The following is a 15,374-nucleotide window of genomic DNA, read 5'->3' on the forward strand; positions in this document are numbered from 1 at the left end:
CCTGGCTGTGCCTGCTGTCCCCCAGGACAGGGCTGGCCCTGCTGGCTGCCAGGGCTCAGTGATTCACATTCAGTGCCACGGACCAGGGCCCCCAGCTCCCTTTCTGCAGCGCTGCTCCAGCCTCTCATTCCCCAGTCCATGCACACGGCCAGGGCTGCCCAGGTGCAGGGCCCGCGCTGGCCCCGGTGACACCCCACGCCCGCAGCGGGGGAAGCTGCGGGGCCCCGAGGCCACCGGGCCGCCGCTGGGCGGGGCTGCCGGAAGGGCACGAGCGCCGGTCGGGGGCGGGGCCCCGCTCGGCACTTCCGCTTCCGGCGCGGCGCCGCCCCCGCGACGTGTGTCTGGTCCCGGTGCCAAGATGGCGGCGGCCGCGGGGGCGGCGGCGGCGGCGGGGCTGTGGAGCGAGGTGAACCGCTGCGGCCAGAACGGCGACTTCGCCCGCGCACTCAAGTCCGTCAATAAGAGTGAGTGCGGCGACAGTGCCGGCCCCCGCCCCGCCGGTCTGTGGTCTCTGCCCGGGCGCGTTGGCCTTGTGGCGGGGAGCGGGTGGTGTCCGTCCGTGGGTTTCGTGCCGGGAGCGGGGCTGCGGGGATCTTACTGTGTTGGGGCAGAGGGAAGAGGGGCGGCCGGGGCCCAGGCTCCGCTGCTGTACCATGGCCATCGGGTCCTTGTGTTGCATCACGCATCCCTTGCTGTGGGTTAAGCCTTCGGAGTTACTCGTGGGCTTTCCTTCCTTTTGGTCATGGGAGGAAGGAGGGCTTTTCCCCCGGGAACTGGAGGAGTGGTGTTGTGCGTATGGACTAACTGACTTGGGAGTAACAACTTGCTGGAAACGGAGAGTTCACGTTGAGATGTGTTGTTTTGGTGGCTAGGCATCCAAAACGGGATTGCAGTAACAGGCACGTCGTGGTTATAAGGTCTGTCTTTGCTGCTGGTAGGCGGTAGGGATTCATCTCCTGTCCTGGAAAAGCTGGCATCCCTGAAAAAGATCAAATAGCAAAACCCATACCTCTCTTCTAGTTCCCATTCACTGTCATCCACTGGCAGAAAGTTTTAGCGTGTAAAGTGACTCCCTGACAAAGGCCACACTGTTCTTCTGTACCAGCTGTTTTCCTTCTTGAGTATCCTCTACGTGGCACTGGGGCCTTGGCACTGTGTTCTTTTCCGGGCAGTGAAATGCCAAGGAAAGGTTTGCCCAGGTGTGTTTAGCCCCTTTGGTGCCACTCTCTTCCAGACATGTCAGCACAGTGCATGCTTCTGGTAAGTTCAGGATCTATGCTGGATTCTTTTATCCTGCTGGAGTTTGTTTCATGATCCAAGCCAAAGCAAGCCATGCCAGGATGCTTTAAGTTGATGTGGCCACTCTCTAGGATGGGTTTTTGCAGCTCTGTTAATATGAGTCTCTTACAAAGCCTGGGTGTCTTTGAGTTGGATCATTGTGGTTTCTCCTCCAGTACTGCAGATCAACAAAGACGACGTGACAGCACTTCAGTGTAAAGTAGTGTGTCTTATCCAGAATGGGAACTTCAAGGAAGCCCTTGGTGTAATCAATACCCACACTAAAGTGTTAACCAGGTGAGTTGTGTCTTGCTGTGTTCTGCAAAATATGAAACTCCCGAGTCCTTGAGAAGCTGCTGCAGCTAGTTCAGTAGAGTGGACTAATAAGGCAGCAAAATAAAGATCAGGATATGCTCAGAGACATTGGGGTTGGTCTCCTCAGTGACACACTTATTTATGGGAGGGGGTGAGAGAGGGTCTGGTTGAGTTTGAGGCAGTCTAACATCTTTCTGTTGCTGTTGAAGGGATTGTCCCTGACCGAGTTTTCATCCTCCTTCACGTGCTGGCTCTGCTTGTAGATGTGGCTGGGTAGCATGGCTGGTGCAAGGGAAGGGGACTGGTGTCTCTGGGAGGGAAGTGAGAGGGGAGAAGCCTTGGTTGGTGGCAGCGAGCTGTTGGCATTGCTTGGCTGTCTCATCGTACGGCTCCTTGGGGACCTCTGCTTTGCCATCCTGAAGGAACTGCCTCAGCTTTTGGGGTGGTGCAAGCCCTTTGTGCATCCTCTCAAAACCAGGGCCTTGGAGACAAATTGTGTTCAAGAACAAGTCAAGCTTCTCATTTGTGTCCTTCAGATTCTAATTTTGTTCCTCATAAGGATGCTCTTTGTGCAATGACAAGCTACCCAAGAACTGGCTGGCAGCAAAATTGTTGTGTTTCAGATGCTGTTCTTATTAAGGAACTTCCCAGAAAGGTGTGTTGAAGTTATCAGTGTGATGAAACATACCTTTGTTTTTGTTTGCATCTGAATAACACGTAATTACTCTGTTCACCAGTTCCTTCTTTCCTGGGACAAAAGGGGTTTAGTTCAAGTTTTTTAGCTTATTATTTTATTCTATGGTAAGGAGAATAAATTTTTTTTGTATTCAGTCGGTTTCAGAGTTCTTCCTATAACTTCTTTTGGCTCATTCTGTTGTGTGTCTGTGTCCTGCAGAGCAAGGAGAGTGGTGATTCTTGGTCTGTCTTGAAGTTTTCCTATCTTGCACTGAGGCTGCTTTGATTTAATTCCAAATGCCATTAATTTTCAAACTTCCTTAATACTCAGTTGAATCGAGATCATTTTAAATAGGCAAAGTAAAGCTTGATAATAAGTGGCCCCAAGCATGAACTAAAGGAATCGCTGATTAATTTTCCTTTGGCTTAAGTGGTAACTCAGAGGGGTAGGCAGAACACAGCATTCAAGGCTCTGCTTCTTTGAGAATGCTTCCCTGCTGGTGTGAGCTTGCTTTGAAGCCAATATTATGTTGGCAAAGGCAAACCCATTTGCTGCAGTTCTGCTGCAATCATATTTCAAAATAGGTTAATGTTACCTTTGTCTTGGTATCGGCCTGTAAGTGGGACTGTGTTTTATACCTTTTCCTCTCTCTCTGTGAGTCAATTGTGTTTAAAAGTTTGCTGTAACAATGTTGCATTGCAATGTAATGCTTTCTCCTTAAGAAATGTCGCGGAATGAAGTTTGCTATTGTTTTACCTTTTAAGCATTTGATTAGCATAATTAGTAGGCGGCCTGGAGCAGAGAGGATTTGGAATACCGTTTGTGTGGAAATGCCATTAAAAAGGAACCTTTTTTTTTGGATGAAGTTTTTACATGCTTTCTCTGTTGAACACCAAGTAGATAGAAGATACTTACAGTGCTCAACAGATACCTAATTCAGTAATCTGGGATCATGTGTTTGGATTTTCGGTTATGTAGCAGTCTCTGACTAATGAGGGCTGGTTATATGTGAGTGAATGCTGTTAAATGAAACTCTGGTGCTTGCTGTCAGCCTTTGTCTTGTCCTTGCAGTGATGTTATTGCCTTTGAGAAGGCCTACTGTGAATACAGGTTGAACCGTATTGAAAGTGCTCTCAAGACCATTCAGAGTGCCAGTCAGCAGACAGACAAACTGAAGGAGCTTTATGGACAAGTGGTAATTACAAGCTTTTCTTCCTGGTGGGAGTTTCATATGCTGGATGCCTTGTCCCTCCTCTAATGGGGGGCAAGTATGGGGACAGAATTTCTTTCTCTGGCTTGAAGGTAAGGACAGGTATGGTTCCAGCTGCTCAAACTTCTGTGAAGTTTCAGTTACCTATTTCTGGAGGCAGTGTCATCATCTTATTCCCACAGAACCAAAGCAATACATTTGTGACTTCTGCTCCCTTCCTGGGTCAGGCCTGATATTAGCCATCTGGTTGAGGAAGGAAGGGATCTGATGGGATTTGTTTGTGGTTCAGCTATCTGTTTGCATTAGATACCTGTTCAGGAATGGTTTGTGGGACCTGATGTCTCAGGCATTAAAAGTGATGTGGAAAAGAAGTTATGCTTTTTCCCCTTCTTTTTTTCCTGGTTGATCAGAACGGTTTTGTGAAGAATTGGCTATCTTCTCTCAGCTGCGTGAAAGACCATTCATTTAATTTCTTTCTTAGAGAGGCGATCTAATTTGGAAGAAGGCTGTTTGAGGACAAAACTGAGTAAACTGCTGCTTTTAAAGAAGCTGTTTTAGGAGTAGGAGCTGTGTCATTTTTGTGCAGGTATCTGGTGTCATTGCTTGAGTCCTTGCAAGTGTAGTCTATATAGCTTGCCCTTAAAGGTAGATGCAAATGTTAGTAATGTTCAGCTTAAAACATATGATGCTCTGCTGCCCCCAGTCCATGGGGAGGGAGGAAGGAGGCTGTAGTTACCAGCATGAGCAGAAGAATGCTGTTCTGAGGGCTAATCCCTTTCCTTTCTCAGTTGTACAGACTGGAACGTTACGACGATTGTCTGGCTGCGTACAGGGATCTCATCCGCAACTCCCAGGATGAGTATGAGGAGGAGAGAAAAACAAACCTCTCTGCTGTTGTGGCAGCACAAAGCACATGGGAGAAGGTGGTGCCAGTAAGTGAGTATGTATGTCTTGGGGGGTAAGAGTGAGAGCCAAGGAACAGAGGATACAAATTGTATTGGAATTGTGGATACTGAACAGGACAGAAATGTGTTCCTGTCTTACAAAGATTTCGGAGTATTGAAGATCACGTAGTGGTTTTCCCTATATGGAGGAATAAATGCTGTCATTATTTATGAATTACACTTCACCTTTGATCTCTAGAGAGCTTGTACTCTAGATGTCACAGCAGAGCAGGAAGTAGATCTTTCTGAACCTGCATTGGCAGAACACCTGTGGTGACTAGCACTTTTCTCTCTCTTTACCCTCTTGCCCAGGGTTAAAGCTAGTTGTTCTGATCACCCAGCCATGCTTGGGAATATTTTTGTTAATGAACAATGAAGATTGTAATGTTCATATTTGTTTAGAAATCCTTGTCCTTGGAGGTGCACACAGCATGCTCAGCTTTCTGTTCAATGCTGTGGATCCACATTCTAATTCTCTAGAGCAGCAGTTCTTAGTTGCCCTCTTGCACCAGCCGAAGTAGTCCCCAGGTTCAGGCTGGAGTTTCCCTGCTGCCTTGTCAGTTGCCTCTGACTTTGTGCAGTGTAAGAGAAGATCCTTTGTGCTGCAACTTACTTGCCAGATGTGTGCCCTGTTAAATGTGCTTCTTAAATTTATTTTTCAAGGACTAGTTTGAATGTACAGGAAAACTGTGGTTTGTGTGTGTTGCCTGTTAAATCTGTCGGTGCTTATGCAATGTTATATTTGGTTTTCATGCTAGGAGGATTTAGGCCTTCGAGAAGCTACCTACGAGCTGTGTTATAACAGTGCATGTGCATTGATTGGGCAAGGAAAGCTGAATGAAGCAATGAAAAAACTACAAAAAGCAGAAGGTAAAAGCCTGGTGAGGTGAGAGGGATGCTTTGTGTAGTAGAAGTAGTTACTTGCTCTCTGATACACAAATCAGAGGAAAAGAGCTTTTTTGAATTTAAAAACTCATCAGCAGCAGGATTTGTTGTGAAGCTAGTGTTTTTGGACGAGTGTTCCTCTGGAACTCTTTTCCAGAGACATACAGCATGCCTGGCTCTCCTACAGCCCCCTGATTTGTATTCAATAACTTTGAGCATTTTTTTGGAGCAGGAAGTAAATGTGAGTGTAATCTCATAAACATGAGATGAGATTTTGTTAGTATGAGTATGTATTTAAGTACATGCTATAAAAGTTCAAAGTACTTCATGCTGTGAATTAGTATAAGCCAGTAAATGAGCTTTTAGCAAAGAGGATTTTTTTTTCTATGGGGTGAAAGGGGATTTTGTGTGTTTAAAAAAAAATCTGGGGAAAGAACTAGGAAGGACTAGTTCTGTCTGATCTAATTGCTCTTGCAGATAAATAGGTCAGTTCTGTCCCAGTTTTGATGAAAAATAACAAGTGTCCCATACAACTGATAAGCATGTGTAATTTGAGCCTATGTCCTTTGGAGAGCAAACAAGTGATATTCTGGTGAAGTATGAGAAAGTAAAGAAGTGACTGGTATGGGTACTGAAAAGTAACAGAATTGCTGCCCCATAAAGGGTGTTGTAAGCTGAACATTGCAGGATTGCAGCGCTTAACTCACAAGACCGGTGAGCAGTTGCAGCTGATCCCTTTGGGAAGAAGCAGGAGCTAGGTCTAAGGAAGTTTGTTCTGGACAGAAAATTAGTGTCTGGGAGGGACGGTATCTTCTGTGCCTTTGATTGTTCTTCTGCACCACATAGTCTGCTCTGTTGTGCTTAGTCCTATCCATCATCAGACTGGTAGTCTGCTGTGCCCTTGTAGTGCTGCAGAAGTTTCAGGGATCCATGAAAAAGTTCTATGTTCCCCCATGCTTCTTGCCTGTTTTTTTTTTTTTTCACCCTAAAGCCTTCTAAATTGTGTTTTTCAATGTTTTTCCTTGTAGAGCTGTGCCGCCAGTCGCTGTCAGAAGACTCGGTAAGTTCCTGATGTTGTTCTGGAGAGTGTTTGCTTTGCAGCAGTGGAAGCAAGGGTGCAATCCCAAAGTGCAGAGAGCCAGAGCAGAGCCAGGGCTGCTCTGCTGGTACCAGCTTGTGAGGCTGGGGCAGCCATCATGGCTGTTGCAGGAGGGCAGCTGACACCACAGGGTGTTTGCTGTTGTGCTCCTTGCATAGTTGCCTGTTTTGGTGCAAGTAGAAGGGTACAGATTGTCTGAAACCTCCCTGTGACCTACCCCTGCTAGGGATGAACAGGATGAGTGGGTGGTGACAAACAGGGAATTTGTAACCAATCATTGCAGAATAACAGATTGAATGTACAAGTTAAGGTAATCTTCAGATTCTGGCTGGAGTAGGGGAAGCTTTCTTTTCTCCTAGTTTAACTCAGATATGCTTCTGTTTGTGCTGTGGCTGCAACCTTCACCTGTGGTAGCTGGGGTACTTTGCTACTAATACTGCCCAGGAATGCTCAAAGATGTTTGCCAGCAGAATGCTGAAGCTGGAAGAGAGGTGAGATAGCAGCTTTTTACTTTTTGCTTTGATTTTCCTTCAGGATGTGACAGAAGAAGACATTGAGGCTGAACTGGCTATTATTCATGGTCAGATGGCTTATATCATGCAACTGCAGGGGCGTACAGAGGATGCTCTACAGCTCTACAATCAAATAATCAAGTTGAAGTAAGGGTTTTTTTTAAAACAAATGCTCAGCCTTCCATCTGTGCGAGACTGCTGTTCAGTAACAGTATGCTTTCTGCTTTTCTTATCTGCAGGCCAACAGATGTAGGACTCCTTGCTGTCATTGCAAATAATATCATCACAATTAACAAGGTATAGAATTACCTTGCCACTTTCGTTGTGGTTAGTCAGCTTGCTTCTCTGCTTCTTTGGAGAGAAGGGAGATAATCAGTAAAGATGTTTTCTTAAACAGTAGTTAAATTGTGGACCCAGGGACCTTTTCTTCTTCAAAGAATGTAGTGAAATCTTCTCATGATGTTCGATTTCCCCAGGACCAAAATGTTTTTGATTCAAAGAAAAAGGTGAAGCTGACCAATGCAGAAGGTGTTGAGCATAAACTCTCCAAGAAGCAGCTCCAGGCGATTGAATTCAACAAGGCTTTGCTTGCAATGTACACGAACCAGGTAGGGGAAACTGATCTGCAGTAAGTAGCTATGGATTAAATCCACTGGAGTTTGACTGGGCAAAAATGGAGATGCAGCTGTTGTATTTCAGAAGATTAGACCACTTGGTTTTGGGCACATAAGTGAGCAGAAAAATAAAATCATCCCTAAAAGCACAACTGTCTATTTAGTGATTTGGGTATTGCTGTACCCAGTAGGGAGGATGGTGTGGAGATAACTGGAAGACAAAAAGGAATGTGGGGGTTCTTAGATGTATCTGAAGGGCCTTAGATGTATCTAAGAGGACTTCTTGGTTCTGTGTACTCATTTCAGGGCAGTCACCACTTGTATCTCTTCTTAGGTACTGTTGGTTTCTTAGCCCTGTGTAAGGTGCTCGCAGAGGTTGAGGAAAGTGTGTTCCCTCTTTCCACTCCAGGCAGATCAGTGCCGCAAGCTGTCAGCCAGCCTGCAGTCCCAGAGCCCCGAGCATCTGCTCCCTGTGCTTATCCAGGCAGCCCAGCTGTGTCGTGAGAAGCAGCATGCAAAGGCTGTAGGGCTTCTGCAGGTAGGTTAAGAGAAAGTTGACCAAGCACCATTTAAACTTGTGCTTTGTGTTTTCCTGTGCTGTTTTTCCTTAGTTTGTTTTGTTTGGTTTAAATTTCCAGGGGTATCTGACTCCTTGTTTTGGTTTGGTTTAATGCTGCTGGAAAGCCTTCACACCCAATTGAACAATTCTGCTTTTAAAGGGAAATAGTTCCCTTACAGCTCTGATTTTTATGCTTATGAAGCTGTAGTAGACTTCTAGGGTAAGCAGTAGGCTTTGCTGCTCTGCTTACAAGCAGTTTGCAACACCCTTCTTTGGAATGATTGAGTGGCCTGGAACAGAAGTCTGAAAGGGCGCACTTGGGGGTCCTTTTCTGCTGTATGCTGAAACCTGCCTGTGCTGGAAAGCTTTCTTTGGCTCTTGCCAGCTTGCTGTGAGTGAGCATGACATATGATTCACCAAAGCAGCAGCCTGGTGCCCACACACAAGTTGAATTGTTTTTTCTTCTGACTCTCAGGACTTTGCAGACCAGCACCCTGCCAATGCAGCTGAGATCAAGCTGACGATGGCCCAGCTAAAAATTGCTCAAGGTATCTAGTGTCCTCTTTTGTTGGGAAGTGTCTGCACATGACAAGGGTACAAGGGGTAAGAAAATGAGACTTCAGGGCAGTCTTTGCTGCAGTCACTGTTGTGACAGGGGTGCAGAGCAGAGATAACTTTCAGTCAGGTAATACAGATATTTAGCTGTGGCAGGATAATGCTGACAGCTAATGTCTGGATACACAGGCTCCACAGATGGCTGGCAGAAATGCCCACAGTCTCTGTGAAATGCTAAATCTCTTCTGGGGTGGGATAATTTTTGGAGCAGTGTCAGGCTCCATAATGGTACCTTTCCTGTATGCAGCCAGGCAGCACAGACTTGAGCCTGAAGAGAACTCCCTGGTAGCCAAAGCTTGCTCCTGAACCCATGCAGGATGTGACAAAAGCAGAAGGGTCCATTGTGTAGAGGCCTGTCCTTAACTCCTCCAATGAGGGAGATGTTGTGGGGGAGATGTGAGAAGGGGAATTGTTCTGTCCCCATTGTTTACCTTTGGCTCAAAGTTCACTGGTGTGTTCAGGTGTTGTGATGCCATTCAGAGTGTGTTCTTCCTTGTCTCTCTTCTAGGCAGTGTCACCAAAGCCTGCATGATCCTGAGGAGCATAGAAGAACTGCAGCACAAGCCTGGTATGGTAAGCAAAACTCCGTCCGAACTGTGTAAGGTTTTTCCCTTGTAGGAGAGCTTTGCACCACTTGCTCCTTTTTGCCTCTTCCCCGTGGTTGCCACTTGACTTGAGTGTCTGCAGGGATTCTGAGTCCATCTTCCTTGTCTTGGATAAAGGTGGTATTACAACTTGCTTCAGGTAGCCTGAATGTAGTCACAGAAGTACTCTGCCTGTCAGAGGGATGCTCTCTGCCTATGTTCCCACTGCCTGGTAATCTCTCAATCCTGCATGTTGCTTGGATTTACTTGCATAACATACTGGAGCAACTGCTGGTTGCTGGTAGGTACTGTTGGGACATTTTAGAAGCAGCTTTAGGACAGCTGGCCTTAGGGGGAAAGAGCTGTGTTCCATCCTTGCAGCATCACCCTGATCTGCATGCTTATCCACACCTGCTGTTCAGAAAAGCTTGATGGCCTTGTAAGTGCTCACATGTTCAGCATAAGCATCTTGAACAGGGGCTGATAGTTGTGGATCTGTTTCAGTTGTAAGTGTGAATGATCAAAATAATTCATAGGGGCAGTTAAGAGTAACAGTTCCTTGCCCTGGGTCACCTGTACTTGTGACTGCAAATGGATGTCAGCAAATGGATGGTATCCTTATAATCTATTCAGTGCTGATTTCTTTTTTCATAGCTCTTGGGGTAGAGAATGGGGGATGAAAAAGGTTTTCTAATGAAACTGAGTCCTGTGATAAGCAAATAAAGTGCCAAGACAGGAAGGTTCCTTCTGTGAATGCCATCTTAGGCTTGTACCATAGCAAAAAGATGTTGGGGATGTTCCTATGGGAGTGACTTGGGTAGGAAGATGTGGCCTGGGTATCCTGCCTGTTACCACAGCTGTTTTTTAGGGACAGAGCAGAAAGCTCACACTGACTCTGCTTTTGGGAAATCCCATCATTTAACTGCTGAGACTCTGGCTGTAGACAATTTGCATGAAGATCTGCTATTTACTGCTCTTGAATGTTTGCAGGTGTCTGCATTGGTGACAATGTACAGTCATGAAGAGGATATTGACAGTGCAATTGAAGTCTTCACACAGGCTATCCAGTGGTATCAGCAACACCAGGCAAGTCAGACCAGAGGAGTTAATGTGCAGGAATCTGTCCTGGATTTTCTAGCCAGTCCAATTCAATTTTTCCTGTTGATGCATAGCCTCAGCAGTTATCCAGTTGGGGATTTGGAGACACGTGAGCTCCTGTTTTGTGAGCATTTATCAAGAATGTATTATTTTATATGTGTTACAAATAGGGAGCAGCAGCTCCTCTCAGATTAGGAGGGTGGCATCAATGGATGTGTAAATGTAGCAATCAGGACTTCTCCCTGATGGGAAAATACGGTGGAGCAGCAAGCTGCCTTGTCCCATGCAGTTCTGCCTCACTTCCCAGAGTGCAAAGGTGGTCTGGTTTCTGCATGACAGGAGGTTAACTCAGTTCTCCTTGGCCAAGCCTCAGGTGCAATAAAGCCAGCTAGAGCTGGGCTCCATGCTGTGATAATAAGGAACTAATCATGGCTGCTGTGTCTTTCAGCCAAAGTCCCCTGTCCATTTGTCACTGATAAGGGAAGCTGCCAACTTCAAACTAAAGCATGGCAGGAAGAAGGAAGCAATCAGCGACTTGGAGGAGCTCTGGAAGTGAGTTGGGTGGTTGCTGAGCAGCAGGTCTCTTCCCAGAGTCCTCTGCAAGCTGTCTGGTGGCAGGCAGTGTCTGACAATTTTGATTGACTAGTAGCTGTCCTTTATAGTTGCTTTTGCACAGGGGCTTCAGTGCAAGGCTGTGTTTTGGAAGAAGGCGAGATAATTCATTTGATCTATAGTTGATGCTCACTTGAAAACCTGATAGACTTATCCCAGAAGCCTCTTGTGTGCAGTGAACATTTCTCTGGGGACTGGAATGCAGTTTTTTCTACTGCTATGTAAACATGGATGTCTAGGTTTTAGTTTCTGTTGTACACTTAATGGGATCTTTTATTGGTGGGAGTGTTAACTTGCCTTTGCTACTGGGTTTTTCCCTCTTCTATTGCCTGCTTCATGATACTGTGAAATTGTCTGTACCTCCCTTAATCCACACCAGTGATGTTTGGTGGTGTGCTCTGGAGGATACCACATACTTACATGCCTGTCCCTGCAGATAGCAACTGTGTTACAGTAGCAAGCGCTGTGTGGTGTTACCAGTCTTTGAGATGAGTAACATTGGTAACTTGGTCCTTTTCTGTTTTGTTTTTTTTTTCCTCTAAAAAGGCAAAACCCAAAAGATGTGCATACTCTGGCACAGCTCATCTCTGCCTATTCCCTGGTTGACCCTGAAAAAGCTAAAGTGTATCCTTTTAATGGTGGTGGAAGAGGTGTTTGGGTATTGCTTCCTTGGATTTTCAGCTGTGTGGGGACTTCAGACTTACCCGAAGAAAGGCAAGGAACCTCTCTGGAGCAGCTACATATCCAGGTCATCATATCCATATCCATGGAGCTATATTATTTCTCTAATTGGCTTCATTACTGTGATATCTCAGGACCCTTTTATCTTTGGCCTCCTCCTCTTTGAGAATTAATAAGACAAGGTGGAACAAAAAACAAGAGCACTTGCATCTTTTCTGTCAGAATCTTAAACCTGTGATAGTAATGCAGGACTGAAACAACATGGGTAAGCAGGAGCTTGGTTTACATACTGCTTTTGTCACCTGAGCCTCTTTCACTGGAAGTTGTTCCCTGTGTCCCTGTATTAAAGAGGGAAAAATGAAGCAGATGGTGATTAAGCAGCTCATCCCAACTTGTATAAGAAGCTAGTGAGAGAGATGGAAATAGCCCCATAGGCCTGTCTGGTGTCTGCGTTGTTAACAGAATTTATTTAAGCTGAGGTTGCCTCTTGCTGTCTGGAAGAACATGGGTGTTTATGCTCGCTGGTTTGCATGCCTGAACTCTTCCCTTGCAGTCTTAGCAAACACTTGCCTTCCTCAGACACCATGTCACTGAAAGTAGATGTTGATGCGCTGGAGAACTCCCATGGAGCAACCTACGTTCGGAAGAAAGCTGGGAAGCTCACTGGAGACAACCAGCAGAAGGAGCAAGGGTAAAGCAGGCTGCTATATTTTTATTTAATTTTATTGCTATAGCTCTGGTACATCCTTCTTTGGGGTGGTTCAGGAATCACACCTGGTGTGGTGAAGGCATTGCTGTAGAAGGCAGGCTGGTGGAAAGGGAGCCTGTTGCTTGACTGCAAGGAGCTTTATGTAACAGCAGACCAAGTTCTTAGAGAGATGGGAATGGTTTAGCTTCTTCCAGAGCTAGTTTTTAGTTGACTTGTCTGCTCCGTCTCTGGTATGTCACAATGTCTTGTTTTCCTTTCAGACAAGGGGAAGTGAAGAAAAAGAAGAAAAAAAAGAAGGGTAAGTTGTATTTCCTAGCTGTTGAAACAGCACAGCTCCAGAGAGGTCTCCAGATTCTTTCTTCAAATATCTAGCCTCTAGGTCCCTAGGAGCTAGAGTCCTTTGCTAGGACTGTGTCTCTGGATACCTGGATTTTCATAATAGCTTGTTTGGTTGGGGCACTTTTCCTCAGGAGTGAGAGCAACACCCTGATAGGGTGATGTAGTTGCTGGTCTCTTTGCGCTGCCATCCCATTGCTGCTGCCATCCCATGCATGTCCCTTGGTCATGCCTCTGGTGTGTTGACCCCTGTCTCATTTCCCGGCACTGGGTGTTCTGCAGGAAAGCTGCCCAAGAACTACGACCCCAAGGTGACTCCCGACCCTGAGCGGTGGCTTCCAATGCGAGAGCGGTCCTACTACCGTGGACGGAAGAAGGGCAAGAAGAAGGATCAGGTTGGCAAGGGGACTCAGGGTTCAACCACAACTGGCTCCTCTGAACTGTAAGTACCCATTTTGCAAGGATTGATGGGGGGATTCACTCCTGGGCGACTGGGAGGGCTGTGTTTGTGCTGCTCTGCTGCAGCTCTGTCACCACACCAACTGCAGGTAGCACAAGTGACATCATACTTTGCCGCTTGAACCTGCTACCAGCTGCTCTCCCTGGAGATCCCTATAGGTTCCTGAAAACTAGTGTGATAGGATAGGCGTGCTTGAAGGAGCCAAGGTGCAAATAAAATTCTCGTAGTCTTTTAATGCACTTCTCCTTTGGCAATGAGATTAATTTTGCATGCTTTTTCTTGAGCAATTTGCTTTCAAGTCTTTTGGCAGCTGCAGAACCATTAGCCATGATTTGAGAAAACACTGTACTTCTAAGCTGGCACTGATTATTTGAGCTGGAATCAAGAATTACCATTGTGTGTGAAGCCTGACAGCAAGATGGTGTTTTACTAGTATCTGAGATGAAGGTGCTGGGTTTGCACTGCCTAGGAGAGGGATCTGAAAGGCTTCCTGTGTGTTGCATGAGCTGTCACATGTCTATTCAAAAGTTAGCCTTGCTTTCATTGTCAGTAATTTACACTATCTAGTGAACATCAGTTAGAAGTTGATTGCTGCCCTTCGAGACATATTCCCATCCTCTGCCAGCTCCTTCTGTATGATGAAGCCTCTCCTTGCATGAGTGCCCTCTCATACATAATGCTTGCTACCTAATGGGGCAGATGCTGCTTTTCACTGTCAGCTCCCTGCACTAGTACCACGTCTTGCAGGTGGTTGTGAACCCACACGGTGTCTTTTTCTCTTGCCTTCCTGCAGGGATGCCAGTAGAACTGCCAGCAGCCCACCTACCTCCCCTCGGCCTGGCAGCGGGGCAGCTGTATCGGCTACAAGTAACGTCATCCCTCCCAGGCACCAAAAACCCGCGGGTGCTCCCGCCACCAAGAAAAAGCAGCAGCAGAAAAAGAAGAAAGGGGCTAAAGGAGGGTGGTAAAAAGCAGGATGTGTAACATCCCTCCTTCAATACGTGATGCTGATTGCAGAATAAAGGTCAAAAGCAAGTGCTGGTGAAAGACTCTTGGAATCTGGATCTCTGTCCTGCCTGTCAGTGATCTGGGGGGAGATGGGCTGGTACAGATGCCATGATCTGTCTGCTCACCAAGTTCCCTTCCTCACATTTGCCCCCACTGTGACTTAGGTTGTTGCCATCAAAGTCAAACATAGCCCCTAAGAAGAAATCTGTTTGTGTGTTGCCAGACATTTAACAGATATGAGATAATCAAGAATTTCTTAAAATGTAGTTTCATGCTCCTCTTGCATATGTCAGTTTAGGCCTTTAGCAGATTTATCTATGCATGATGCAAGTACTGTCTTTTATGTCAGTCAGTTATTGACCACCAAAGAGCGAAGGCACAAAGTATCTTAGAAAACAACATCTGGGCTTTATAATATAGGATTAAGATAAGCTGAAGGGGGATAACAAGACTTAGGAGAAAGCATGGTGAAGTGAATGGTAGCAGATCCAGTGTCCCACTTTCTGCAAGCCCGCTGCCTTATTCTAAAGGGCTTGGCAAAGCAAAAGTGAGCAGAATGTGTGTGGTTGTCTGAGGTGCGCTTCCGCCTCTTTTGGCCTTGACCCTACGTTCCTACAAGTCTTAGGAGCTGGGTTTATGAAAATAAAGTGTGGTACCGCAGCAGGTCAGCTTAAGCTTGGTGACTCTGGAGAGGGACCCAGAACAAAGGAACTCCCCAAGAAATTATACCTTTGAGACCATCCTTCATGCACCTTGCATGCCTCTTGGCCCAATGGTTATTTTGGTCTGGATCTTTAACACCTTACTGAGGTGTTTCTCTGTGTCTGTGCAGGAAGGCTGTTGATGGTTCTTGTGAAGCTGCGACTTTCCTGACAGTTGTCTCCTTATCTTCTGACGCACCTGCTCGCTGGCAGCATGGGAACCAAAAAAAGCTCAGGAGCTAGGAGAAACACATTTATCAACAATGAAAACAACAGTGTGCTATCAATATTTTTCCTGTACTAAAGACAAAACATAGCAATATGCCAGCTACTAGGAAAACTAATTTCAGCTATGGAGGTTTAAAGTTCATGGTTTGCAGCCTGAGGCTTCAGCAAATCCAGCTACTCATCCTGAGCAAGTAAAGCTAAGCAAACAGCATACTAAATCATACAGTATTATAACTATGTATCTCATTCT

General features: G+C 46.1%; 1 protein-coding gene across 1 annotated transcript; it reads left to right on the forward strand.

Moving 5' to 3' along the window:
* Nucleotides 1-303: 303 nt before the first annotated feature.
* On the forward strand, nt 304-14,234 carry SRP72 (signal recognition particle 72). The gene is made up of 19 exons (XM_041479750.1): nt 304-464; nt 1,455-1,575; nt 3,341-3,464; nt 4,268-4,411; nt 5,182-5,293; nt 6,337-6,368; nt 6,942-7,066; nt 7,159-7,216; nt 7,396-7,527; nt 7,943-8,071; nt 8,568-8,640; nt 9,216-9,280; nt 10,282-10,377; nt 10,838-10,941; nt 11,548-11,625; nt 12,236-12,373; nt 12,652-12,689; nt 13,010-13,169; nt 13,981-14,234. The coding sequence occupies exons 1-19, from the start codon at nt 359-361 to the stop codon at nt 14,153-14,155; spliced, it is 2,010 nt and encodes a 669-aa protein (XP_041335684.1). The 5' UTR covers nt 304-358; the 3' UTR covers nt 14,156-14,234.
* The last annotated feature ends 1,140 nt before the right edge of the window (nt 14,235-15,374 follow it).

The sequence above is a fragment of the Pyrgilauda ruficollis genome, unplaced genomic scaffold, assembly GCF_017590135.1.
Source record: "Pyrgilauda ruficollis isolate IOZ18807 unplaced genomic scaffold, ASM1759013v1 scaffold5, whole genome shotgun sequence".
Classification (NCBI taxonomy): Eukaryota; Metazoa; Chordata; class Aves; order Passeriformes; family Passeridae; genus Pyrgilauda; species Pyrgilauda ruficollis.

Coding starts and splice junctions, on each gene's coding strand:
- SRP72 (XM_041479750.1), top strand. CDS start 359: ATGGCGGCGGCCGCGGGGGCGGCGGCGGCGGCGGGGCTGTGGAGCGAG. Junction 6,369..6,941: donor AGTCGCTGTCAGAAGACTCG/GTAAGTTCCTGA, acceptor ATTTTCCTTCAG/GATGTGACAGAAGAAGACAT. Junction 10,378..10,837: donor AGTGGTATCAGCAACACCAG/GCAAGTCAGACC, acceptor TGTGTCTTTCAG/CCAAAGTCCCCTGTCCATTT.